Below are 24,108 nucleotides of genomic sequence, written 5' to 3'. Positions count from 1 at the left end.
GATGGAAGGATTTCAGCAGGATGCAGGACACTGTAGCATGGAAGTCTTCTCGCATTTCAGTTCTTACACATTCAATCGCATCCTCAACAGTTATGCATTATGCAAGATGACAATCAGCCAGCGGCAGACGCCAAAAGCAAGCCTCATGTCATCTCCAAAACCTGCTGCTATTCTTAGGGCGCCATCTCCCAGATTCAAGGTCCCCACTAGCGCCGGCTCCTGATTGGCGCATCCTACTGCAGGATGATCGCATTCACATGTTTGATCTACAGCGCCGTGGCACAGAGCCACAGACAGACAAACGGCGGTCGCAATAACGGTCGTGAACAAAATTTCGAAAATGGTTATACAGTATATTTTTGAGTAAATGATTTTGAATGAAGTCGACGCTGGCTAATTCAACACCATGATAATAACAATAGATACAAGAACTGGCAAGACAGAGAGGTATGATAGACTAAAACTTCTTATCCAACTTTTTCAAGAAACTGCCAATCCCCTTCTCCACTTTATCTACCCGCTTTCCGATGTTGGAGTTGCGTTGTGGTGCGTTGGGGTTCTCGTGGTCTTGCACTGCGGCTTCGTTCTCCGTCGGCCGGTACAGCTGCTGATGCAGGTTTTGTCCCTGTGGTGGGGTTCCCGTGCTACCGTACTGGTATTGCACAAAGCCGGGAGAAGCCATTGGCTGGTATTGCTGGGGAGGGAATCCAGGTGATGGTAATGCAGAATGCGCGGGAGGAGATTGGGGGGCAGGAGGGAAGCCGGGCGAGGATGGGTAGTTGGCGTATTGGTGGACTGGTGCTGTGGATGTTCGCTTCATGGCTGGGGGTGGCGGGGTGCCGTTGTATTGGCCTGGTGGAGGGGCAGACGGAGGGGGTGCGAAGGATGGCGGACTTTGCGATGCACTTGGTGGGCCTGTGAAACCCTGGCCGGGCGCTGGTGGTCCTGGGAAGTATGCCCCTGATGTCGGTTGAGGCGCGAACGAAGCTTGTAGCGGGTTGCCATATTGCGCTGCATGCTGATCGTGAACTGCAGCAGATCCAAGTCCCGTACCATCGTTGGCGTCTGGTGGAGGTGGTGTCTTCTCGCGATGAGCAATTGGCTCGGGCGCGGCTGGAGCAGCCGGGTTGTATGCCATTGGAGCGTAGTTGGGCGGCTGCTCGCTGGGAGGAGGTGATGTAGGGGCAGGTGCTGTGGGAGGGCCGGGGAACGACTGTGTTGTGCTAACACTCGGAGTGCGGCTTGTGTGTGATATGGCTGCGCTCTCCAGCCTTGCGATGACTGGGCTCAGGGCATCGTTCTTGTGTTCCGAATGTGTTGGCGTGGCATTGGGGTTGCGCACAATCTGCATTTGGTGTGGTTGCAGCACTCTCCTGATAGAGTCGAGGAACAGGCTCGCGTCTTCCGGCGTCCAGAAGTACAAGTCTACCGTGTGCAGCCTGTACATGTATTTGCCCTGGTTCGAGGGATCGGGTGTGGGGAGATGCCATTGCGACGTGTCTTGGTGGGGGCTCGCGCTGCCATTGTGACTCCGGAATGCGTCGACGGTGAGGGTGAACAGACATGGGTGTTTGTACGTGTGCTCGATCTTGACTGTGTCCAGCTCTATACAGCATGTCAGCTCGTGTGTCATGGGGAAATGTGTCAGCACTCACGGCCTGAAAAGGCATCCTGGTTGGGAGTGCCCGCATGGTTCGCGACTTCTATGCGCCCACTCTGGCGCATAGGGTTGTGGTAGAGGTAGACATAGGAGCTCTTGTCGAAGCGGTGGTGCGGGGGAACCTGGGTAGGTGGGGAGATGTAGTAGTGGACGTCTGCGAAGCTATTCACAGTCAGTATGGGTTCAAGATGACCCAAGCTACCATCACTCACAGCGTCAAGAGAGATACCTCTCCCTGCTGCGGAGGCATGATGTTTAGTGTAAGATGGCAGTGTATCAGGCGTCCAAGATATCTCCAGGCCAAGATGTGGGTTATGAGGTCAGCTGTAGATAGTGAAGTAAGACGGAAGTTAGCACTCTCACATCAACACAAAGAGAACAAAGACATATATAGGGTCGCAAGGCTGTCATCTCAGCTCCCCACGGGTGCAGCCAACAGCTGCGCGCTCTTCTATTTGCGTCGTGCTCGAAGCGCCCGTTTTAGTGTCTTGTTTAGTAGGCGCCGGCCCAAGCTCTGCCGAATGGCCAGCGGGCAGCTCTGCTCCACCCGTGACTTGCGGACCTCCGAGCCAATCCAGAAATTTGCTGCATCGAGCATCGTCGAGCACGAGCATCCGCCGCCGACGACGCGCAATTGAGCCAGCACCCTGCATCGAGCCTCGCCGTCAACTCGAATTCATACACTGGACATACCGTCGCCCACACCCATCGCGCTCGCCCACCGCCGCAGCCCAGCGAGGGCAAATTCCCACGTCCACACCCGCCAACATGTCTCTCGTCAACCTCGCCCACGTCTGCTCGCACATGCAGAATGCGTCCAAAGCCCGCCTCGGACTGACATCAATACCCGTCTCCAAGATGCACGTCAACATCGCACTCGGCCTCCAGCGCGAAGGCTTCCTCTCCTCCGTGACCCTCGGCGGGCCCACACCACCCAAGCCCTTCCTGCTACAAACGCAGCAAGACCCCGAGCAACACGAGCAAATGGCCCAGAAGCTCGCAGAAGAGCCCTGGCTCGCCTACCCCGTCGACGCCCCCGCCGGCACAAGACAAAAGTCACCACTCGGCGCCGAACAAGTCCACGACATACACGTACCCCAGAACCCCGCGCGGAGACGGTTATGGCTCGGCCTGAAGTACTGGCAGAACGAGCCTGTCCTGAAGAATATGAAGCTGATATCCAAGCCCACACGGAGGATATGGCTGACGAGCGAGGATCTGGCTAAGATTACGCGGACAAGAGAGTCGAGCTATGTGAAGGGCTTGACGAGGCCGGGAGAGTGCATGTTTGTCACGACGGATCGGGGGATACTGGAGGCGAGGGAATGTGTGGAGCGGCAGTTGGGTGGCATGGCGCTGTGCAGGGTGTGGTAGAGAGACGGGGTGGTTATGGACTGTAAGACTGTATTGTACCAGGATCATGATGGGGTGGGATTGCATATATGAGGGCTTGCATGGAGTAACGCGCGACGCATCTGTAGAAATATCAAACCCAATTACCATGTATTTCGAGTGTGACGGACAGGAAGTGGTCGAATGCGTTAGTGCGCTGACACGAGGGTTGGACTGGAGGGGTGCAAGAACCAAGGCGATGCGAGTCAACGTCACCAATAGTGAACAACGAACATCCTGGCTCAAGAGACTTCGCAACATGGTCAGCCTGCTTGTCATCGCACATTGGGCAGCAAAATTGTTGTTGTGGACTAGATATTGTTGTTGGAAGTGTTTGTTGACATTTCATTTCGCTGTAGTTCAGAGCATGGATTCGCTCGCGACCAAAAGGCCAAAATGAAGCAATTATCTACAAAATTCGTGCTAATCTACATGACATCCCAGGATATATCCTCGTAACAAACTTCGTGACCACGTTGCTTGCATCCCAGCGTCCCAGTTACCAAAAATCAAAGGGGGAATATGTCCAAAGAAATTCGTAAAGATCTGACCATGGCCTTTTGCCAGATGTTCCCAAACCCCAACTCCAGTACCTGTGATAATCCTCATCATACATCTCTCGTATTCTTCTTAGACGTAGCTGCGGCGGCTCCGGCTGTGGCTCGCGCGGGGGCTGCGGGAGTGGTGGCCGTGACGCGATCGGTGGACTTCGCGCTTAACGACGACACGGTCGTTGCGGTGGTGGCGGTGCACAAGGAGGGCCAGGATGGATGTGATGAAGAAGAAGATGATGTTCCTGCGCAGACGTTAGCTTTGGGATGGCTTTCGATTTCGAAAAGTAGAACTTACATGATACCGAACGCCCACGAGGCCTTGAGCATGGCGCATTGGCGGTTGGTGTCGACGCCGAATCCAGTACCACTGACGGTGAAAAGACCCAAGTCGGTGCTGTAAGAACCACTTCGACGCCAGTTGGTGCAGTCAGCATCGGCAATGCCGCGCAGAGCGTAGACGGCTCCGATGAAGGCGCCCATGAAGAGAAGGTCGATAAAGGCAACGAATTTGGCCGAGTGCTTTGCGCGCGTGTAGAGGAAGAGGGTGCCTAGAGCCCATACTGCGCCGAGGACGGATACAATGAAGAGAACGAGGATGGACGTGGGTGTGAGCAGGTTGCGGCTGTTGTACCAATCGACGAACCACGCCAGCATACCCAGCGCAGGTATGAGGGTGATGATCTGGAAGATGCGCCAAAAGATGAAGGATAGTCCGGAGAACGACATGATGGCAGTTGACAGGTACCGCAGATGCTTCGTGGGAAGACGAGTTTGCTTTGGTCGGGGCTGTCAGCTGAACCACGGTTGGTTGATGCCGTGTAACGGAGCAGGTGCGATGCGACCAAGTGAGAGATGCAAGACGACGACAAGGCGCTGAGGAAATGCAGGGCAGCGCGCTTTTAAGATCCTGCAGCGTCAACAGACCAGGATGCGTCTTGCTTTGCGATCGGGTTGCAGAACGGTCACGGTGTTGCGGAGTGACGTATAGTCGACGGAAACCGGGATGTATACTTTAAAGTGGGATGTCTGCTCGGGTGGTGGGTATTGGTGAAGGCGGGGGAGGCTGGTACTGTGTGGCTGGATCGTGCCTTCCTCATTTCGAGCCAACCACAACACCAAAACACCGCATCCTACGACGACACCTCAAACACGCCATGCGCCGGCGGTAGAACACGCTTTCAAACTACGCCGGAGTACTAGAATGTGTTCGCATCCTGCCATGCTTTGATTTTCGCTGCTCGCTGCTCGATGCGCATTAGTTCCTTCGCGTGGAACCACAACAACACACGCCGCAGCTGAGAGTGGGCCTAGACAGCTGTCGGCGCCCAACCCGCTTCCCTCAGCCTAGACGGCACATGGGCGTCGACGTTATTCGTGGATGCTGGGCAGAACCGCCGAGCAAGCGGCCGTTGACAGCCAGCAATCACCTGAGATTCGACCCGACCAAACGTCTTTGCGCTCATCACCCAGCGCCGTGGGCCGAGCGCCCCAAACACAAGGGATACCTTGCGTGAATCCGGACGTTATGGAGCAGCACCGCGGACCACCTAGACGTTCAAATCTCACGCCGCTCGCCTGTGCCGCTCTTCCTTTGCATCCTCGCCTGCGCCTAAGGATTGTTTTTCATTTCCTGCTGCATGGTGATGGGATGTGCTGACCGCCCAGAAGCACAAGAATCAGCCGGACTTATCACAGACTGCCATTGTCTGCCATCCAAGCCATTACACTGGGGTCGCTATTGGCCTCTCCACACGCACGATGCACCTCGTCCGCAATAGGGACTGCCATTGTGCTGGGCTGTTCGCTTCGCGGATTAACCTGCAGCAACTCGGTAGGATGCGTTCCTTATCAGCAGCCAGACCGCTTTCGATCACTGCTTACTGCCCTGTGCTCCACATCCTGTACGGCGGGACGAGCGGACATGGGTTTTCGAGAATAGGTTCAATATATACAACTCCGTACCGCATAGCTGTCACCCTTTTTACCCCTCGCGTTTTTCTACGCGCGTGTGGAATTTCTTGCCAATTCGATTCCGTACATTTTGATGCCATTGCACACTCTTTCAGCCGTCATTTTCTAATCAAGTACGACCACATTCTCAGCCGGCGCATCTCGTTCTTTCCGTGTCTGGATTCACGCGGCAAAAATAGCATTCATCCGAATATACGAGGGAGCGAACCCCAGCATACTCCAAGCCAATTTCCACTGCCTCCCGACGTATCTCTTAATCTTTCGAAGCCCATTCCAGGAATTGATAGAACCTTGGGTGTATTAGAAATATCCAACGACATTGTCTGAACAAGTCATCCAGCCTGTCGCCGATCGAAGTTTTGCTATCGACTCCAAGAGGACATGTCAGCACGAGGCGCTCGTAGTCGCAAGGTACAACAGAAAGAAGTTGAGAAAAAGGAAAAGAAAATTGCTGTAAAAGGAAAGGTGCCAGAAGCCGCACAGGAAAGCCGAGATGGATTTGCTGAATGGCGTCCATCACCAAACCCCAGCAATCCGAGAAGTGGCATAACACGCTCCTTCACAGTATCCAGCAACAACAGCCATACGACATCTCGGAGTAGTTCTACGCACGATGGCGGAAATGGTAACAGGCCGCGACTAGCCACCCTTCCGTCTGACGTCTCCTCTGGATCCCGACCTCCGCCAACGAAGTCATCGAAGGCAGAGTCAGTCTCAGACACGTCTTCGAAAGGCAAAGAGAAGATAAAATATCAGGCAAAGGGCAAAGACACAAAGGCGCCTCGTGGTAGAGGTGGAGGAGTGCCGATCAAGAAGATCGTCGCGCCGTCACCTGGCCCTCCCGTCTTCAGATCTGAGTCGTCAGCGGGTTCCTACGCTCTTCCGCCTGACCAGAAAACATGGTTGAACTTCAAGATATGGACCGATGGAAGAGAAGAAATGCGCCCATACGCCGGGTTTAGCTATGACGAAGATATGCAACACGGCAGTGTACTCATATACTTCAAGGAGGAGGTAGACGAGGACCACCCAATCCCCTCAATTCGGGCAGATTTAGATGTCCTCCAAAACTCGGGATCCACTTGGCTGAGCAATGCCCTGCTGTATAGTCTCATCGATGATAACGACGTGGATGACTGGGCTCTCTCGGAGAGTGCAAGTTCACCATCTCAACCTTTCTCGCCGAATTTCCCACAGCCAGCACAACGACGAATGCTAGGGCCCACATCACCCGGTGGACGGTCTCCGCCGCCCTTCGACATCGATCAGTCACATACCAGCATAGATTCTCGGGCTACTTCTAGGGCTTATCATCCATCCGAGGCCTCTCATGGGCGCCAACCTAACTCACCGCCTCCTTTCCAGCAGGGCTTCCAACGCAATCCAACCCATGAGATATGGTTTACTGCGCCTGACAACGTGAAGACACCACAGGCGCAAAGACTGCACCATGTCGCTATACGAAATTTTCTGGCCATGTTGCATGGCAAGCCCATTGTTGGATCAGACGTGTACGATATGCTGAGTACGTTGCAACCTCAGATACACGTCATGTACGATCTCGACACGGACACACGATCTGGAATGACAGCCAGGGAACGCAGCGTGCAGATGATTGTGGAATATCTCGGCCGGTATGGAATTGACGACCTGCGCAACAACATCCGACGAGCTCTAGGGCTTCTGGCTTGGGCAGAACAGGATAGCGTCAAGTGGCGGCAGGGCTACCTGGAAAGCTTTGTTCACCTGGCTGGTGTCATGACGCAGGAAATTGAGGATCATCCAGATTTCAAGCGACTGTCAGTAGTCACAAGGCGGAACCTTGGATTGGCTGCCAAGACACTGCAGTTGCGCGTCATGGAAGCCGAGGAGAAGCTGTCCACATTTGATTTTGGTGATCTTTGGGAGGACAGATTGAAGACTGCGAACAGCCCAGTCTATCAAAGCTATCAATCGTTTCGCCAGTTCCTTATCGGGCATTTCACACGCATCTACGGTAACTGGCCGCCGACTCCTGACAAGACATGGCTTAATCGCAAGGTTGTAAACGCCATGCAAGAAGACTTTGGTTCGCTGTATGATTACTTCGTCGATAGGGAGGTGATATGGAATCCTCGAGAGGAGCGCGCCTCCCGTAAGTGGGAAATGGCCCATAGGAAGAACGACAGCTTCAGGGCAGACCTGCCAGAGCTGGGTATGACAGATATGCTGGTCACCTATGATGCGAAGAATGGGTATGCGCATATCCCGCATCCGTACCCGTTACTTCCAAGAGAAGTGCCAAAGACGAGTAAAGACAAGGAGAAGAAAAGTTTCTTTTCGTCGTTGAAGAAGGACAAACCCAAGGATGCTACGAAAGACGCGAAGGCACAGCTGCAGCTCTCCATCATCTTCAGCGATGCAACGAACATTGAGAAGCTAGATGTCAACTTCAACGGTAATTGATACACGACTGCCATATTGATGACACGTACTGACATTCGATAGGATCCACACTGATCGACAAGTTTGAACAGTTTGAGCTCACCACCGACCTGAAACACATGTCACCACGCGAAGCCCGTCTCGGACGCTGGGTCCTCCTCTACGGCATCCTTCAAGTCCTCTCAACCCTATCCGTCGACGTCCAGGGTCTCAGACACACCGACGGCGTCCGCTCCTTCCTCAACACCGATCTAAAGCGCATGCCCGAGTGGGTAAGCAACGGCCAGATCGAGCACCTAGAAGCCCGTCAACAACGATCCTGGTGCTGGCAGCGCGCCTGGGACCCCATGCCCGCGCAGTCCGCACCCGTAGAACTCGAAGCCACATCAACCCATGCCAACGAACGCACCAACCATCACAATCGCGAAGAAGTTCGCCACGCCGAGATATCCGCGCATAACTTCCCTAGTCCACCGCCTCAACATGCTCTTCCGCCTCCTCCTCCGACTGCGGTTTCGCATAATCTCGACGGCGCAACATTGATGCAGAACGACATCCGTCGTCTCGGCGAGAAAATCAACAACCTGTCTCTCTCGCACAATGCAGGCGTGCATTTCAGGCAAGAATTCGAACGGCGCCGCGAGAACGAAAAGGTTATCCAGGACGAATTCCATGACCGCAAACCGCGATTACAAGGCGAGACGTTCGGACCAAGAGCAGCTCGGGATCAAGTCAACAACAACCACATCACCAACATCAACAGGAACGACACCTACTCCCCACCCCGCCTAGACTCCCTCGCCCTCCCCCCTCTCCCAAACTCCCACGCCAACACCCGCCCCCGTTCCCGCGACCGCGACCGCACCCACCCCTCCCAACGAAGCACCTCCCGCCTAGACGCCACCTTCCTCCTCACAGACTCCGACTACTCAACCCCCAGCCACCACACCAACGACTTCATAGACCGGCAACAAGCGTCTCTCCTCCCACCGCCCTTATCCCTGCACGCCAACTCGCGTAGTCATACAGCTAGTTTGACAACAGACATAGGCCACTATCCGTTTGGTTCGGGGGAGAACGAGGGAGACGTGGAGGGGGAGATGCAGTGGCCGGTTCCGCCGGGGTATAATGAGAGTAATAGGGATAGACGGATGCATGGGGATGGGGGGATGGGGACGTGGAGGGAAGGGAGGGAGAGTACGGTGTTGGGGGATGGGTATCGGGTTTTGAATTTTGAAGACGAGGAGTATGGGGGCAGAGATGGTGGGAGGGGTGCGGGTGCGGGTGCGAATGCGGGTGTGAGGAGGGATGCGAGACGCGTGAGGGAGAGGGGGACGTGGGACACGTGAGATTGGGATTAGGTCGGAGTGGCGGAAAGGAAAATTTGGCATGCATTGGATTCGGAAATGTCTCGGCCTGGATATACCCTTGTTTTCGTTTGTCTTGTTTCTTTCATGGACTGGAGTATAGTATCAAAAGCAAAAGATTGCATGTAGGGAAAAGGCTCCATAATGATAGGGTACACTAGTCTTTTCGCATCGTGGATTAAACGTGGTGAAGGTGCATCCTTGTTGTATTCGTATAAGCTCTACTTACATCAGTCGAGCAGGTGGGCGATAGTGTACATATAGTTGTGAGTATTCGTCACAACTTCACCAGCACAAACTTCATCGTTAAACAGTCCATAAAACCACAAAAATAGAAAGCCGAGAAGCATATTCCCATAGAACAGGTCCGTTTAGGTAAAACTACCTACAACCAGCGCACACCAGAAACAAACACATCACTCTACTTCTCCATCAAACTCTCAACCCACCCCGGCACAGCCGGTCTCTTCTCCCAGCCCTCCTTCCAACTCTCCCTCCACCCCTCTTTACTAGCCGGCATAGCAAACACCGCCGTAACAAACCACACCGTCTCCCCCTTTTTCACATCCTTCTGCAGAACCGGCAACACCGTCCTACTCTCCTGCAGATTACTATTCGCATCAGCCAGAATAACACTTCCCTCGCGGTTCGTCTGGTAAACATCCGCGATACCCACAGCGCCCGTACGAGGCGAAGCCGCAAACGCGGACGTGGAGTCTGAAGCGCCGCCCTCGGGGATGGAGGTGTCTAGTGTACGCAGTGTGCCGTTCCATTCGGTGAGAAGACGGCCGTCTGATTCGCGAGCTCCGTACACAGCCCACGCACCCTCTGCGCTCTTGATATCGCGACCAGAAGTCACACGATGGACGCGGAGATGCCAGTTCGGCGTCTCTTCCGTCGGCGGCACAAGATACGACGTAATCTCCACATCACCCCAAGGCTTCATACTCGACACCAGCACGGGCACGCCATCGAAGTTCTCAATCGACGAGTCCCCGTTCAGCGCTCTTCGCATCTTCCACAGCTCGCCTCCGTCGTCGGAGAAGGCGAGTTGCGACTCTGGCACGAATTGCTCGAGTTCTTGGTAGCCGGTGGAGACGGAGTAGGCGAAGGCGGCGCTGTAGGCGAATTTTCCGTATTTTGCGTTGCTGTTCTTGATGGCGTAGTGGCAGGATTGGCCAGAGGAAAGCATGAAGCTGTGGCCGCCTGAGCGGCACACGATTTGACGGGGGTGAGGGAGGGGGCGTACGACACGCGTGTTGGCATATGGATGCGGTTCCTCTTTCGCGGACCAAAAGGGGTGGGATTCGGGTACTGCAAGACAAGCGAAAGCGAGCATGCACCAGTACGGGCTTTGAGGCGAATTGTAGTTCTCCGCGAGGTAGTAGTTGGGGTACGAGTAGCCTACCGTGAGCATGCCGTTGGATTGGAAAATGTCGTGTTGAGTTGTCCACCACCGGAGGTTGCGCATCCAGATTCCTTTTACTACGCCCCAGGAGAGGGGGGCGGGCAGCTCGAGGTCTGCGTATGCGATTGCGCCCCAGAATGCGACCATGGCCCAGCGGTATGTTAGTGAGCGGCCGAAGGTGATGGCGCGGCCTTCGGGGTCGAAGAAGTGGACGAAGTCTTGGGCGTACATGCGTGCGCGCTCTTTGTACTCTGCAGCTTGCTCTGGGTCGATGTCTGCGGCGAGTTTGGAATAGAGGAGTTGTAGGTATTGGATTGCAAAGGAGCCGGAGTAGTAGTCCATCTGACGGTACGTATCAGGTCCGTCGTTGGACCAACCGTCACCGCGGTAGTATGTGTTCAGCTGTTTGATGTCCTTCTCCAGCTGCTCTTTCGACCACTTCGCACCATTCCTCTCGAGTCCCAGGTTGGCGAAGACGCGGAACCAAAGCCTGACAGAACGTTAATATCACGTCTCATGACACACGACAAGGGGACGTGAAGGAATAAGAGGGCCATCATACCAATTCGTATCCGGCATCTTCTTATCATTCATACTCCCCAACCACGTCTCTACATTCTTCTTCTGCCTCTCCGTCAACGGATCCCAAAACTCTTTATTCGCAACCGCAAGCGTGAACCCAATCGGACACGCCTCCACCATCCTCTGATCCGTATCCTCCATATACCCCCAAAACTCCGGACTCTCAGGATCCGTCCCAGAAATGAGGCCTTGGACAAACTTGTCTGTTGCAGCATACTTGTTACCCCCAGCTAGCAGAGGCGCAAGACCCCATAATGGGCGAGCGAAGCCTTCGACCTGCGCACCTGTCTCATCGAAGCGTGTGCCTGTGCTACCTACTTTGATCAAAGCATTGTTGGGTGAGAAACCCGGAATGAGGGGATCCAGCAGTGAGCCCACAGCGGCAACGACATCGTCGCGCGACTTGAGCGGATTCGTGGAGAAAGGATGGAGGTTGAACGCCCGATTGGCGTTTGCCGTCTTCGCCGCCATGCTTCGTGTGACCTAACGGTATTTGCTTCTGCGAGTGGCTTGACAACAATACGTGACGATCACTGACTTGACGGTGGATATCGCAACGCCAACTTCCGTGTTCCGCTATCTCCGCTGCGCGGACGATTCTGTTCAGGCTTCCTTGGCGATGAGTTTGGCCTGGAAGAATCTTGATGTAAGATGCGGGTGGATGCGTATTGGTGGTGTTAAGCGCAGCCGATTAATGCCCAGGAGCCCAGAACCCCAAGACGGTAGAACAAGATGCAGGCAGCGGATTGGGCGTACTGAGGCGAAAGGCTTGACTCCAATTCGGTATTCGATTTCGCCGTCGTCGAGCACAATCACAGACACACAGTCTTTCCAATGTTTGACGCTGTTGCTCTCGTTCGTGGGGTTGTGTGAGTTTAAGTGACGGATGCAAAGTGTTGATGATGCGCAACCTCGGTGCAAGATCGTACCAACACAATCCCGAAGCCTCTCTCATCAGCCTGAACACAATACAAAGTAGACAAGTAGACCAGCACCCCACGACCAAATTCGACAGGCCACACACGTCCATAACCGTTCCACTCCACAAGTCATCCACAACGCCTCGTGCTCGACCCATCACGCGTCGGCGCGGCCGTGGGGCATCCCTCGCCCCGACCCCATCGCAGGTCTAATACGCGGATAAATAGCCACAACAACCGTAGCGCCTTCCTCAGCGGGGAGAAGACATATGTCGGATTACTCACCTTGCCCAACACGGAAAGGTCGCAGGGCCGTTGCTTCCCATTCCACGCCCCCGCAAGAAAACGGAAGGACAGCGGGGGGAGACCCCAGACCGTGATCGAACCTGGAGATATTACTCTTGGCAACCCTTTGATATGCAATCCAACTCGCAACGCCACCCAGCCGTCAATTGGACGGAAAAAGAGCAGGACTTGGCACTTCCAAGACGGCCTTTCATAGCTCCCACTAATCCCACCGCGTGCTTTCCGCCGAGCCAAGCCTATCTCACTACCAAGCATGCTTCGACAGAGTGCGGCGCTCGTCCTGCATGTGCCCCATTGGCCGGAGCCACAAAGGGACGTTCATCTGATGCTCTCGGTACCCTGTCTGTGTGGCTAGCGGCAGCAGCTCTCGCTGTGTGTGGAAAGAAAGAGCAGTGTGGAAACGTGGAGTCTGGGGTCTTGAGTCCGGGGTTGATGGAGGATCACGATAGCTTGCAGGCCAGCCATGGGGCAAAGACCGCGGTGACGGACCAGGCGAGTTACCCCGTCTTGAGCAAGGAGCTAGTGCTGCGAGGATAGCGCATGGGCCGCTGTACCGTCTGGCTGTTTATATATCATGGCCATGCACATCCCACTGGGGAGCTTTTTTAGACCAGCAATCTGCGGAGATCTTCACTCTTCTCTCGCTATTCTCTTCGAACGACACCTGGTGTGCTATACACCAGCGTCTGGTCTAGGGTCAAGCTTGTGGTTTGATCGTTCTGTCTGTCGGTATGTATTCGGTCCTTGTGTCCCACAACAGCTTCTCCTTGCGTCATGCATACTGATGAGAAGATAGATCTATTCTCCCACCGACACGGTAGCATCACCCGATCTACCCGACATCATGGCAGCTCCATCCACCGGCGCGAAGTTTATTCGCATGATCGTCAAGAACGACTCCATCAAATCCGACCCTCACGAGATCTACGGATGGCGCGCCTTCGCCATGGCGGGTTCCGCCTGTTTTGGTGGCATGTTGTTTGGTTTTGATATCGGAACCATTGGAGGTGTGCTCGAGTTGAAGGAGTTCCAGGAGTGAGTATCTCTACTTATTTTCTTATCATCTCACGACACTGACAATCCACGCAGCAAATACAACATCACCAACCTGGACAAAGTCGGCAAAGCCAACTTGAACGCCAACATCGCTTCCACCCTCCAAGCCGGATGTTTCGCCGGTTGCTTCATCGCCTCGTGGGTAGCCGACCGCTGGGGCCGCAAGACCGCCCTCCAAATCGCCGGTCTCGTCACCATCGTCGGCTGCATCATCCAAGCCGTAGCCATGGGCGCCCTCGCAGCCATGTACGTCGGCCGCTTCATCGCTGGACTAGGTGTAGGAGGCGCCTCCATGGTCGTTCCTCTGTACATTTCCGAAAACGCACCCCGTGGCATCCGCGGTGGACTCACCGGTCTCTACCAACTCTTCATCGCCACAGGAACCTGCCTCGCCTTCTGGGTCAACTACGGCTCCCTCATGCACCTCTCCGGTGGCGCTCAAGTCTACATCGTTCCTCTTGCTCTCCAGGCTCTCCCCGCCGTTCTCCTCGTCGGCTGCATGGCGCTGAACAAGGAATCCCCTCGTTTCCTCGCTAAGCAGGATAAGTGGGAGGAGGCTACCACAGTGCTTGCTCGCATGCGCAACCTACCGCACTCGCACGCCTACGTCCAGGACGAAATCAAGGATATCGCCGACCAGCTTGAACACGAGCGTATGCTCGTTGCGGGTGCAAGCGTCAAGGACCTTCTCAAAGAGATGTTTACTATCCCCGGTAACCGGAAGCGCGCCCTTATTTCCATCGGTCTCATGATTTGCCAGCAGATGACCGGAACAAACGCCATCAACTACTACGCGCCCCAGATCTTCGCCGCCCTCGGTCTCAAGGGCAATTCCGTCAAGCTCTTCGCCACAGGTATCTACGGCATCGTCAAGATGGTCGGCTGCTTCGCTTTCCTCATCTTCGCCGCTGATTCGCTCGGTCGCCGCCGTTCGCTCCTCTGGACATCGATTGCACAGGGAATGGCCATGTTCTACATTGGCATCTACATGCGCGTCGACCCGCCAATTATGGGCGAGCCAGTACCAGGAGCCGGATACTTCGCTCTCGTCTGCGTGTTCCTCTTCGCCCTGTTCTTCCAGTTCGGTTGGGGCCCCGTATGCTGGATCTACGTCTCTGAAATCCCCGCCGCTCGTCTCCGCTCCCTCAACGTTGCCATCGCCGCTGCTACTCAGGTACGTCCTAACTCTAACCCCAAACCTTCTCTCTCTCTGCGAATACACATACTAACAAACACCCACAGTGGCTCTTCAACTTCGTCGTCGCGCGCGCAACCCCCAACATGATGGCCACCATGGGCCAAGGCGGCTACGGCACCTTCTTCACCTACGGCGCCTTCTGCTTCTCCATGTTCATCTTCGTCTGGTTCCTCATTCCCGAGACCAAGGGCCTGTCGCTCGAGAAGATGGACGACCTCTTCGGTATTACCGAGTTGGTCAAGAACATGGAGGCGGACCGTGAGAACCACGCTGATGACATGGATGCTAAGAATGCGACTGTGGTCAGGGAGGAGAAGGTCGGTCATTAGATCGACGGGTCTCGGGATGATTGATGTTCGCTGGTTTATTTACTGTTTGGGGTTAGCTAGGCGGCTGGAGCTTAGTAGCCTAGACATGTTGTAATGAAGTCATGGGCTTCGTGCCGCTCTTTGCAGAGATTCTTGGGTTTTGTGACTTGGATATGGTGATGTCGAGAGTGTGTGAGATGCGAACGCTACTAACTGACTGTATGAGCAAAAAACATTCCATGATTCGTGATATATATACTATGCAGGTATTCAATGCCGAAGCAAACCCCGTACATTTCCCATCTCATCTCCATACCAACGCCGAACGCATTTTCGTATCGTTGTGCACATCCCCCACCCATCTCACCCCACCCATCTCACCCTCCCCTCCCCCCTCCTCTATCCCCCTCCCTCCCTCCACCTACTCCCTACCAATCTCCCCCTCATCCAAAATGCCCTTCTTAACCAGCTCCTCCGGGCTCGGCCTGGCCTGCAACCCCTTCTCGAGATTATCCGCGCGGATATGCATATCGAGTTCTTTCTGGTGTCCTTGCAGGGCAGGCGCGGCGTTGGAGGCAGGCAGGATGTTGCGCTCGATGAGGTCGGCGCGTTCGGGGCGGGCGTTGAGGCCTTTTTTGAGTTGGTCGGTTGCGCGTTGGCGCTCGAGTTCGAGGGCTTTGGCTTGGAGGGCACTAGGAAGGGGAGGGGGTGTTAGTGGGGGGTTTGGTGGGAAGTGGGAAGAGGGGGATGGGGTGGGAGAAGGGAGATAGGAGGAGGTGGGAGGGTGGAGGGGACGTACGGAGCGGTGGTGGTATCTAGTAGGATATGTCTGTTCTTCAGATCCTGCGGCTCAGGCCTATGCTGCAAATGTTTCTCCAAACTGTTCCGGCGGTCCAGAGAGCGAACGGGCGAGATGGGTGTCTCGTCGACGATGACCTCAGCCGCGCTTTCGTTCTTGATATCCTCAGTCGCCATGTTGGAAGTAATTCGTCAGTTCGCTCGTCGATATCGAGGTTGAGTGGGTAAGTAAGTCGAGCAAGTGGTAAGTAGTTCAAGCAGGTGTGGGTGTGATCAAAAGGGAACTTGTGAAGCTGCAGGTATGGGCTAGCTCCAGGTACTTGTATTTGAAGCAAAGCAAGCTGGTTTGTCGGGTGCCTGCCTGAGCTTCCAAGCTCCGTCCCCATCACGTTGCACCGCACCACCCCGACCGCGGCTTGGTTGCGGGGCAGCCGCACATCCCTGCATGAGCAAACCTTGGAAGCGCGTCAGGTGCCTGACGGGCGTCACCTACCTACGCCAGACGAGCGACAAACAAGACATCTTGTCTCCCCGAGGTTTTCATCTGACATCCTGCCATGGCAACAGCTGTCATCTATCCTTCCTTCGTACCCTTAATTGTGTTCGTGGGGTCATCCAGGTACACAGCCACTGCCTTGATTTCGCTTTCGCGTCAGCCGGAAGTCTCGTACCTGACCGCCAGAGAGTCCATGCACCCCAGCCGTCTGATGTCACGATGCGGCGAATGAGTCTTTTTACGTTTTTTCTCGTTCAAGGCGCCGAAAGGTGCAGCGTCGCAGTCGTGAGGCTGCAGTACAGATGGGGGGACCCATAGCTTGGGCAGCTACCTGCGGTCGGTCGATCATCTGGGGCGCAAGTGCATGAGTGGGTAATTACGGCGTTGGCCGGCTTTACTCAGCTAGTTAAACGACAAACACGCTAAGCTGAATCTACACGAGAACGGCCTGTACGACAACGTCAATGCTAACTATAGTTAAACTTCTGTCATCTGTTTGGAAGTATGGAGGAGTGTTTGGATGGGCAGAGCAGTCACAGATGGCTCTGGAGGAGAGGAATGGATGAGTATAGGCATATTCTTTGTATACAATATCCTACAAACCATACTAAACATCAACACCAAAGAGAGCTACAAGAAAAAGACCGACCATCATCTACCACCACCTCACAGCTACACTCATCTCAACCTAAGCCGACTGACAAGCCGTAACAGTCTCAGTCTTCGTCCCCGGAACCGTCGTAACAGCGGCGCACGCCTACACATATCACCACCACAGTCAGCTTACTAGATCCACCAATAGCCAGAATAGTATAAAGAGGTACGTACCGGTCCAAGACCACCAAGGTTAATCGTCTCAAGCGCACATCCGGCACAGTCGGTGAAAACAGTAGACGTCGTTGTTGTGGCGTTAAAGGTACAGGTTCCAACTTGGATATCAGGGAATGTGAAGACAGTCTTGGTGCAAGGTGTAGGCGATGGGGTAGGCGAGAGAGAAGGAGGTGGTGTCGTGAGAGGCGATGAGGATGCTGATTGCATCAGGAGAGTTGCGACAACGACGGAGAAGAGTGATGAGAACATGGTTGGTCTTGGTGATGCTGGAAGGTATCGATGTTGGGTGACTTCAACAATGAGCCAAGCACGCCAACTATATAGACATCTGAACAAGACATCTCACTAAGTGAGATGAGATGAGGTCAAAGGGTTAAAGGGCCAAATTACATCACTCGTATTGTTCATTGTACTGGTGCGGCAGCTTAGAAGAGCTCGGCGGTAAGCCGGCACGGATTCATATGGAAGAGAGTTCGAGATCAATATCATTATCGCATTAACTATGAAACGTCCATATTATGGGCGTCCAATCCCGTGACTATTGACAAGCCTCCAACTCCGGTAATGAGAAAGTTACATCATTGAGGAGAGATACTGCCTAAAGGACAGTCAGAAGCTGAACATGCCGCGTACGCTTTTTCCATCTTGGTCACTGGTTCCGGCCCTCTTAGTCAAGGTGAACCACGCTTGTCGAATCAATCTGTACTCGTGCTATGACACAGCTGACATGCTCACGAGAGTAAGACAATTGTGCTGATGAGGTACATTTAAGCACCGTCATCCTCACCAATGCGGATGGCACCTTCGCGGCTGAGACCGTTGGCCCAGAAGCCGTTAAGCTCAACATCGCTCTCGCGCATGTTGGCATGGGCAACCAAGAGCCAGGCACCGAAGACAGCCTTGGCGAGGACATCGAGGACAGCGTAGGCAATGATCTCAGTGTCGACGCTAGCCTTGCGAGCACCATCGGCAATACCCCAGACACTGGAACGGATTAGCATGAGATCGGGAGGCGTGGGAATTGATGAGACTTGCATGGGGTAGGCAGTCCAGAGGACAGCGGTGTAGGCAGCGATGGAGATGAAGAAACCGCGGAGCTTGTCACCCTTGGCGCGGGCGTTGGCACCACCGTTAAGACCAAGGTGCCAGAAGACGAAAAGGAAGGCAATGCACGAGATGGTGTACCAGCCCCACTTCTGAGCGGTATCCTCAGTACCGAAGGCAGCGAAGAGACCAGTGAGAACCATGATGATGTCGGCAACAACCATCATGATCATGTGTCCACCGGACATACCAGCAAGGAGACCGAGGTCGAGGAGCAGAAGAGGGGTGGTGATGGTCCAGTCGACGTAACGGGCCCAGTAGACCTGGCGGTAGACGACGTTGTAGGTGTCGGGGACGTGGTCGTGCTGCTCGCGCTCGACCTCCTTCTTGAGGGAGACACCAGCGCCGGAGGCCATGGCGAAGTAAGAGAGGGCAGCGGTGAGGGTGATGATGGTGGTGATGACATGGTAGAGGCGCTTGTTCTAGGGGGTGTTAGAATCTGCTGTCTGGAGTAGCTCCAGATGGTACTCACCAAAGGCACCTTCCAGGACATGACGGTGAAACCGGCAGAGGCGATCAGCATGAGAACAAAGACGACCCAGAGGGTCTTCATTCCAGCATCGCCGGCAACCTCGTAGGTGGGCTCAGGTCCGGGGGCGACGGTTGGGATGGGAGCAACCGAAGGCAGCGACGAGGCCGTCGCGGTGGGCAGCGGGAACATCTCCGAGGTCTTCTTCAAGACTTCCTCAATCATGATGGCGGTTTGGTGTTGTGATGGGACTCCGGGACCTGTACAGCAACAATTGGTGCTGAGGGATCTATGGGAGAGTTGACAATGAGAAGCAGGAAGAGGGTGAGACGAGGCGGAGTTATAAAGAGGAGAAGCTAGGCAGCTATGCGGTCACCTGTTGGAGCTGCGGCAGGAGCTATACGAAACAGGAATCGAGACGTCATAGCCCCTCACGGCATGCACTATTGATTGGTTCCCGCTACGGCCTGCGTGAGAAGCAAGGATGCGCCAACGCCAGCTCTGCGCCTGGAGCTTCAGAATAAGGGTCTCCGCCGGCTGCGCGAACATGTTGTAATCATGGCAGCGCTGTCAAGCTGGCTGTCAATTCACGCACTCTGCCCATGTGGTTGCGACATTGGGCGCTCTCGTGGGGTGGGGCGGGCTGGCAGGCGCGAGGTACTTTGGTACATCATCAGTGCTTCATCACGCCAAGCCGTCCAGGATGTTCCCCACAGCAACGCGCTGTGCACGCCCCCAGCAGCTCCCACTGCTCCCATTCTAGCCCTGGCAAACCGGTTTCAGTACCACCGATTGTATTAACTTTTCGATCTCCTCCTCCGTGCGCCGGCATGTGTCTCATGGATGGGTCCCACGATCGCCTCGATTCTATCGAGTTTGCTGACATCGCCATGCCCATCGAGCTGTACTCCGAGTATATGCGACGCGACCCCGCCCGCTGTACATTGGCGCGCGTTTTACATTCCGTCAGTCCACAGCCCCTCACGGTGGTGTGATGTGGACCAACCATCCAGAGCTACTCGACAGCCGAACGGCCCGAAGTGCATAGCTTTGCACTTTATAGCCAGCATCCCAGACGACTCTTCATTGTAGACGCGCATCGCTGTCCATCACCTCATGTGTTGAGACGATACCTAGGTACTTGTCACCGGATCACGCGGCAGTGCGGAGAAGGCGGAGTGCATACGCCTGTACACCCTCACATCAGCGCGGCCGGTCAAACCTAGATGCAGTTACTTGTTACAAGTGGTTCTGCGACTTGCGTAGATCGACAGCCTTGTACGTTGTATCTGGCAATGCGCCAAGTAGGTACATCGCGACAGCCTCATCAGCTGAACAGCAGATTTCCACCGCTTCACCAATATGTACAGATCTTCGCGCATGCCTGTCAGGCCTTGTCGGCTACCTGCTCGGTACTTGATGGCTTTGCAAGTGTCACCACCGCGTAGCCCGCCTCCTCTTTTTGGCTGTCGTCAAAGTAATCTTCTTTGTCAAGGTTCCGGCACGGCTCGGAAGTGTCCTTCAAGATCTTTCAGCAATTTCGAAGCGCCAGCTTGATCGTACCTTCTGATCTGGGCGCCTGCATCGTAAGGAACTGTCATTCGGAATTCGGAAGAGTCGGAATGATTGCGCCGTTGCACTCGAAGTTCAGCATCGAATGCGCGCAAGCCCGCGACCTCATTTTGCATTCTAGCCAGGAACGCGTCCAGTATTTTCCATCCGTGTCTGTAGTAGATGCACCGCATCCTGCAGTACCGCGCGACGCCGGTGAGCAGACACTCTCGTCTTTGAACCACTGCGTCTATTCCAGCCCGTCTCGTATTTGAACGAGGGCCCAGGTCGTGTAATACGGGCATCGCGCTGTCGCCTTCATGTCCCTCGGTCGAGGCATGCGGCAATGCGGCTTCAGAGATTGATGTAGACGTGGGCCTGTTGAGGTTTCGGCAGGTCCTAGCTCAAGTAAGTGGAATCGGGCCTAGGATTGCGGCTGACTGCTACTGAACGCACGTTCGCCGCATCGTAACAACCGCGGCGTCGCACATGCCACACCAACACCATGATTGAAAAAGTCCCACGTTCAGCGCGCTCTCGAAGGCACTTTACATACGCCTCCCCCCACGGGTGACAGCTATACTGGACCCCATAGGCTCTGCAAGCTATGCACCAGTGGAATATTCGCCCTTAGCGTGCCATCAGGGTACTCTGAGTAAGACCCTTCTGGTATATCGCCCGCCTTCACACGTCCAACCAGTTCCGTACTCCGTGAATCCTTCCTGAAGACCCATCAAAGCACCGTCAAGCATTTCCTTCTGTCCATCAAGGTGCTTGATTGCGTCCAAAGGATCCAATATATAGTGCTTGTTGTTACCCAAGACTGCACAAGACACGCCCAGCCGAACCAAGCTTCTCCCAAGGGTTGCTTCTCCACTGAACCATTACCAAACATCTGGGTCACTCGGGTCCACGCCAACCAGAGATCGACAATATTGAAGTACATCTTGTCTAAATTTGTATCAAGCGAATCTTCAATACTATCACTATTCTTCACTCAGTTGCCAGTGTTCTACCCAACAACATGGCTTCTACCGCCCTCGATATTGCACGCCTTGTGCTCCGTCAAGATGACGGCGCAGAGTCGCAACCTGAGGAGGTCATCACCTGCGGCGGCGACAACGAGTACGATGGCCGCATGGGCACCCGTATCTCGTCCATCTTTGTCATCCTGGTAGCATCCAGCTTCGGTATGTACAAGAAACCCCGCCGATCTTCGCATGCTAACATCGCACAGGTGCCATGTTCCCCGTCCTAGCAAGACGTTCCCGTAGCAAGCTGGTCCCCAACTGGGTCTTCTTCGCCGCCAAGTACTTCGGTTCAGGCGTCATCATCACAACGGCATTCATCCATCTCCTGGCCCCAGCAAACGAAGCTCTCGGTAACGAATGTCTGACTGGTGTCATCGCCAAGTACCCTTGGCCCGAGGGCATCGCCCTGATGACGCTCTTCCTCATGTTCTTCCTCGAGCTCATGACAATGCGTTACGCCAAGTTCGGCAGCGACCACGACCACAGCCACAGCCACGAACCCACTGGCATCTCCCCAGCCGCCCACGCTGACGACAAAGCCCACGACCTCGAGGGTAGCACCGGAGGCAGCAGCGGCAACCACAACATCCGCGGCGACGACCACCTTGGCCACCAACGCGACCATGAAGCCGAGCTGAAGTCCGACATGGCACCCCGGCCCCTCGTCCCAGACGGCTACGCCTCGCAACTAACCGCCGTCTTCATCCTCGAGTTCGGTGTCATCTTCCACTCCATCTTCATCGGCCTCACCCTTGCCGTAGCCGGCGAGGAATTCATCACCCTCTACATCGTCCTCGTCTTCCACCAAATGTTCGAAGGCCTCGGTCTGGGTACCCGTCTCGCTGAAGTCCCCTGGCCCGCGTCCAAGCGCTGGACCCCTTACTTCCTTGGTCTCGGCTACGGTATCTCGACCCCCATTGCCATTGCGATTGGTCTGGGCGTGCGCCAGTCTTTTGCGCCTGAGAGCAGGACTACGCTGTTGACGAATGGTGTTTTCGATTCCATCTCCGCTGGTATTCTGATTTACACGGGTCTTGTGGAGCTTATGGCGCATGAGTTTATGTTTAGCCCGTATATGCAGAAGGGACCTGTTAGTAGGACGCTTAAGGCGTTTGGGCTTATGGTTCTTGGTGCTGGTAAGTCTTTGCCTTTTCCTCGTACTACTGAATTTATACTAACGTAATGCCAGGTTTGATGGCTCTGCTCGGCTACTGGGCTTAGATCTTCGTCACTTCTCATATCTTGCACCTTCCAGGATTCTTACAGTTCTCTTTTCACTGCATCTTTCTTTGTTCGGATACCCGTAGATCAAGGCTGGCTAATGTGCTGACGTATTTCTCACCTCGATAGAGGGACGTATCATGGATTAATGGAATTTACTAGAGAGGTTCATACATAGACCGGGTTCTTACCATGCCTTAATGGAAGCACACATTTTTCATTCTTCACCCTTCCTTTTATTGACACTTGACTCATGTTGTTCTCATCCTGCGCACGCTGAGATAATCTATTTCGTGATTCACACGAGAGACGGTCATGTGATGAAGCAAAGTGTCGTACTCGCGTGGGTGCTAAACCTAAAGCTGAGCAACGTAGCTCGTTGAAACGACCTCATCCCGATAACCTTCAAGCGCATACACACTAAATCCCAACAAGGTTCTTCAAAAGTGTAAAGCGACGTATATTGGCTATGTAAAGATTTCTTATATAAAAACTCTCTCTCTCGCAACTGAGTAGTAGTAGTAGTTGTGGGGGGTATCATAAAAACCGAACTGACTTTGTGCACACAACACGCGTAGACACGAGCCCAAGTAAAGCAGCCAAATCTTGCTCCCAAGATTTTTGGCCGTAGATTCAAAAACATTATTGAAGTTGAACGAGAGTGGTATGTATATATAGCGGCCGTCATGGAAGTAGAATGAAAAACAAAGGAAACGGTCGTGGGGGGCGTCGAAATCGCATTCGACGCATTGTGCCGTTGTGCGCCGGTTTGGAAGTAAGGTGGAAAATGCAAAATGTCCTTTATGGTATAACGCCGTTGTGCCCTATGCATGCAAGATGAAGCGAGAAAAAAAGGTGGGTATGTGCAAAGTTGAGCAAAGCAAGAGAGAGATAAGTGTGAGCTGTGCGTGCGTGCGTGCGTGCGTATGTATGTGTGTGTGTGGTTATGAAGATGCTTCCAGGGCGTCAATGGACGCGTGGAGGTATCTGATTCGCTCTTCGAATGGGGAACCAAGGGGACTCAGGGTCTCGTGTTTCTTTAGGTCGGACTCGCGGGTTGTTGCGTAGGAGATCCATGTACCGGGTAGTTTGGGACGGAATTCTTTGACAGGACTTCTAGACTGATCTTGTCCGTCGTCCGTGGGTGATGCTGCACGAGAATGGTCGCTGTGATGATCCATGTGTTCGAGGCCTTCGAGGTCTATACCGCTGTCCCGGTCGATGATGCGATCGGATTGAGGGAAGAACGGCGAGTCCAGAGCGTCAATGGCATTGTGTATTGGACTCCAGGGGCTGAGAAGACCCCTGGATTCCTGTGGTTCGGCGGCATCGTTGTCGTCGTCTTCCGCAACGAGTACGCGACCACCGATCTTGACATCGCTGACGTGCACCTTGTACTCCAACGCCTTCTGGCCGTCTTTGATCAGCTGTTCTGTCCATCCGAGACACTTCTTAAGGCTC

The 24,108-nt window shown here is 54.4% G+C and overlaps 8 protein-coding genes across 8 annotated transcripts; 4 read left to right on the top strand and 4 right to left on the bottom strand.

Annotated features, from left to right (window-relative positions):
• Positions 1-457: 457 nt before the first annotated feature.
• On the bottom strand, positions 458-1,910 carry J4E87_003253 (uncharacterized protein; the record flags this gene model as incomplete). Its single annotated transcript, XM_049374882.1, has 3 exons — positions 458-1,605; positions 1,656-1,822; positions 1,873-1,910. The coding sequence occupies 3 exons, from the start codon at positions 1,908-1,910 to the stop codon at positions 458-460; spliced, it is 1,353 nt and encodes a 450-aa protein (XP_049235873.1).
• A 518-nt stretch (positions 1,911-2,428) lies between these two features.
• J4E87_003252 (uncharacterized protein) lies at positions 2,429-3,034 on the top strand (the record flags this gene model as incomplete). Its single annotated transcript, XM_049374881.1, has 1 exon — positions 2,429-3,034. One exon carries the CDS (start codon positions 2,429-2,431, stop codon positions 3,032-3,034), a length of 606 nt encoding a protein of 201 aa, XP_049235872.1.
• A 648-nt stretch (positions 3,035-3,682) lies between these two features.
• Positions 3,683-4,332, bottom strand: J4E87_003251 (uncharacterized protein; the record flags this gene model as incomplete). Its single annotated transcript, XM_049374880.1, has 2 exons — positions 3,683-3,848; positions 3,902-4,332. The coding sequence occupies 2 exons, from the start codon at positions 4,330-4,332 to the stop codon at positions 3,683-3,685; spliced, it is 597 nt and encodes a 198-aa protein (XP_049235871.1).
• A 2,763-nt stretch (positions 4,333-7,095) lies between these two features.
• On the top strand, positions 7,096-9,350 carry J4E87_003250 (uncharacterized protein; the record flags this gene model as incomplete). Its single annotated transcript, XM_049374879.1, has 3 exons — positions 7,096-7,102; positions 7,169-8,014; positions 8,065-9,350. The coding sequence occupies 3 exons, from the start codon at positions 7,096-7,098 to the stop codon at positions 9,348-9,350; spliced, it is 2,139 nt and encodes a 712-aa protein (XP_049235870.1).
• A 439-nt stretch (positions 9,351-9,789) lies between these two features.
• J4E87_003249 (uncharacterized protein) lies at positions 9,790-11,829 on the bottom strand (the record flags this gene model as incomplete). Its single annotated transcript, XM_049374878.1, has 2 exons — positions 9,790-11,266; positions 11,339-11,829. 2 exons carry the CDS (start codon positions 11,827-11,829, stop codon positions 9,790-9,792), a joined length of 1,968 nt encoding a protein of 655 aa, XP_049235869.1.
• Positions 11,830-13,428: 1,599 nt separating this feature from the next.
• Positions 13,429-15,167, top strand: J4E87_003248 (uncharacterized protein; the record flags this gene model as incomplete). The annotated part of the gene is made up of 3 exons (XM_049374877.1): positions 13,429-13,619; positions 13,674-14,814; positions 14,883-15,167. 3 exons carry the CDS (start codon positions 13,429-13,431, stop codon positions 15,165-15,167), a joined length of 1,617 nt encoding a protein of 538 aa, XP_049235868.1.
• Positions 15,168-18,038: 2,871 nt separating this feature from the next.
• On the bottom strand, positions 18,039-19,069 carry J4E87_003247 (uncharacterized protein; the record flags this gene model as incomplete). The annotated part of the gene is made up of 2 exons (XM_049374876.1): positions 18,039-18,797; positions 18,848-19,069. 2 exons carry the CDS (start codon positions 19,067-19,069, stop codon positions 18,039-18,041), a joined length of 981 nt encoding a protein of 326 aa, XP_049235867.1.
• Positions 19,070-21,419: 2,350 nt separating this feature from the next.
• J4E87_003246 (uncharacterized protein) lies at positions 21,420-22,647 on the top strand (the record flags this gene model as incomplete). Its single annotated transcript, XM_049374875.1, has 3 exons — positions 21,420-21,585; positions 21,633-22,562; positions 22,616-22,647. 3 exons carry the CDS (start codon positions 21,420-21,422, stop codon positions 22,645-22,647), a joined length of 1,128 nt encoding a protein of 375 aa, XP_049235866.1.
• Between the last annotated feature and the right edge of the window lie 1,461 nt (positions 22,648-24,108).

Source organism: Alternaria ethzedia (genome assembly GCF_023757985.1).
Source record: "Alternaria ethzedia strain BMP 0044 chromosome Unknown scaffold_5, whole genome shotgun sequence".
NCBI classification, from domain to species: Eukaryota; Fungi; Ascomycota; class Dothideomycetes; order Pleosporales; family Pleosporaceae; genus Alternaria; species Alternaria ethzedia.
This window is presented reverse-complemented; position numbering and strand designations above follow the sequence as displayed.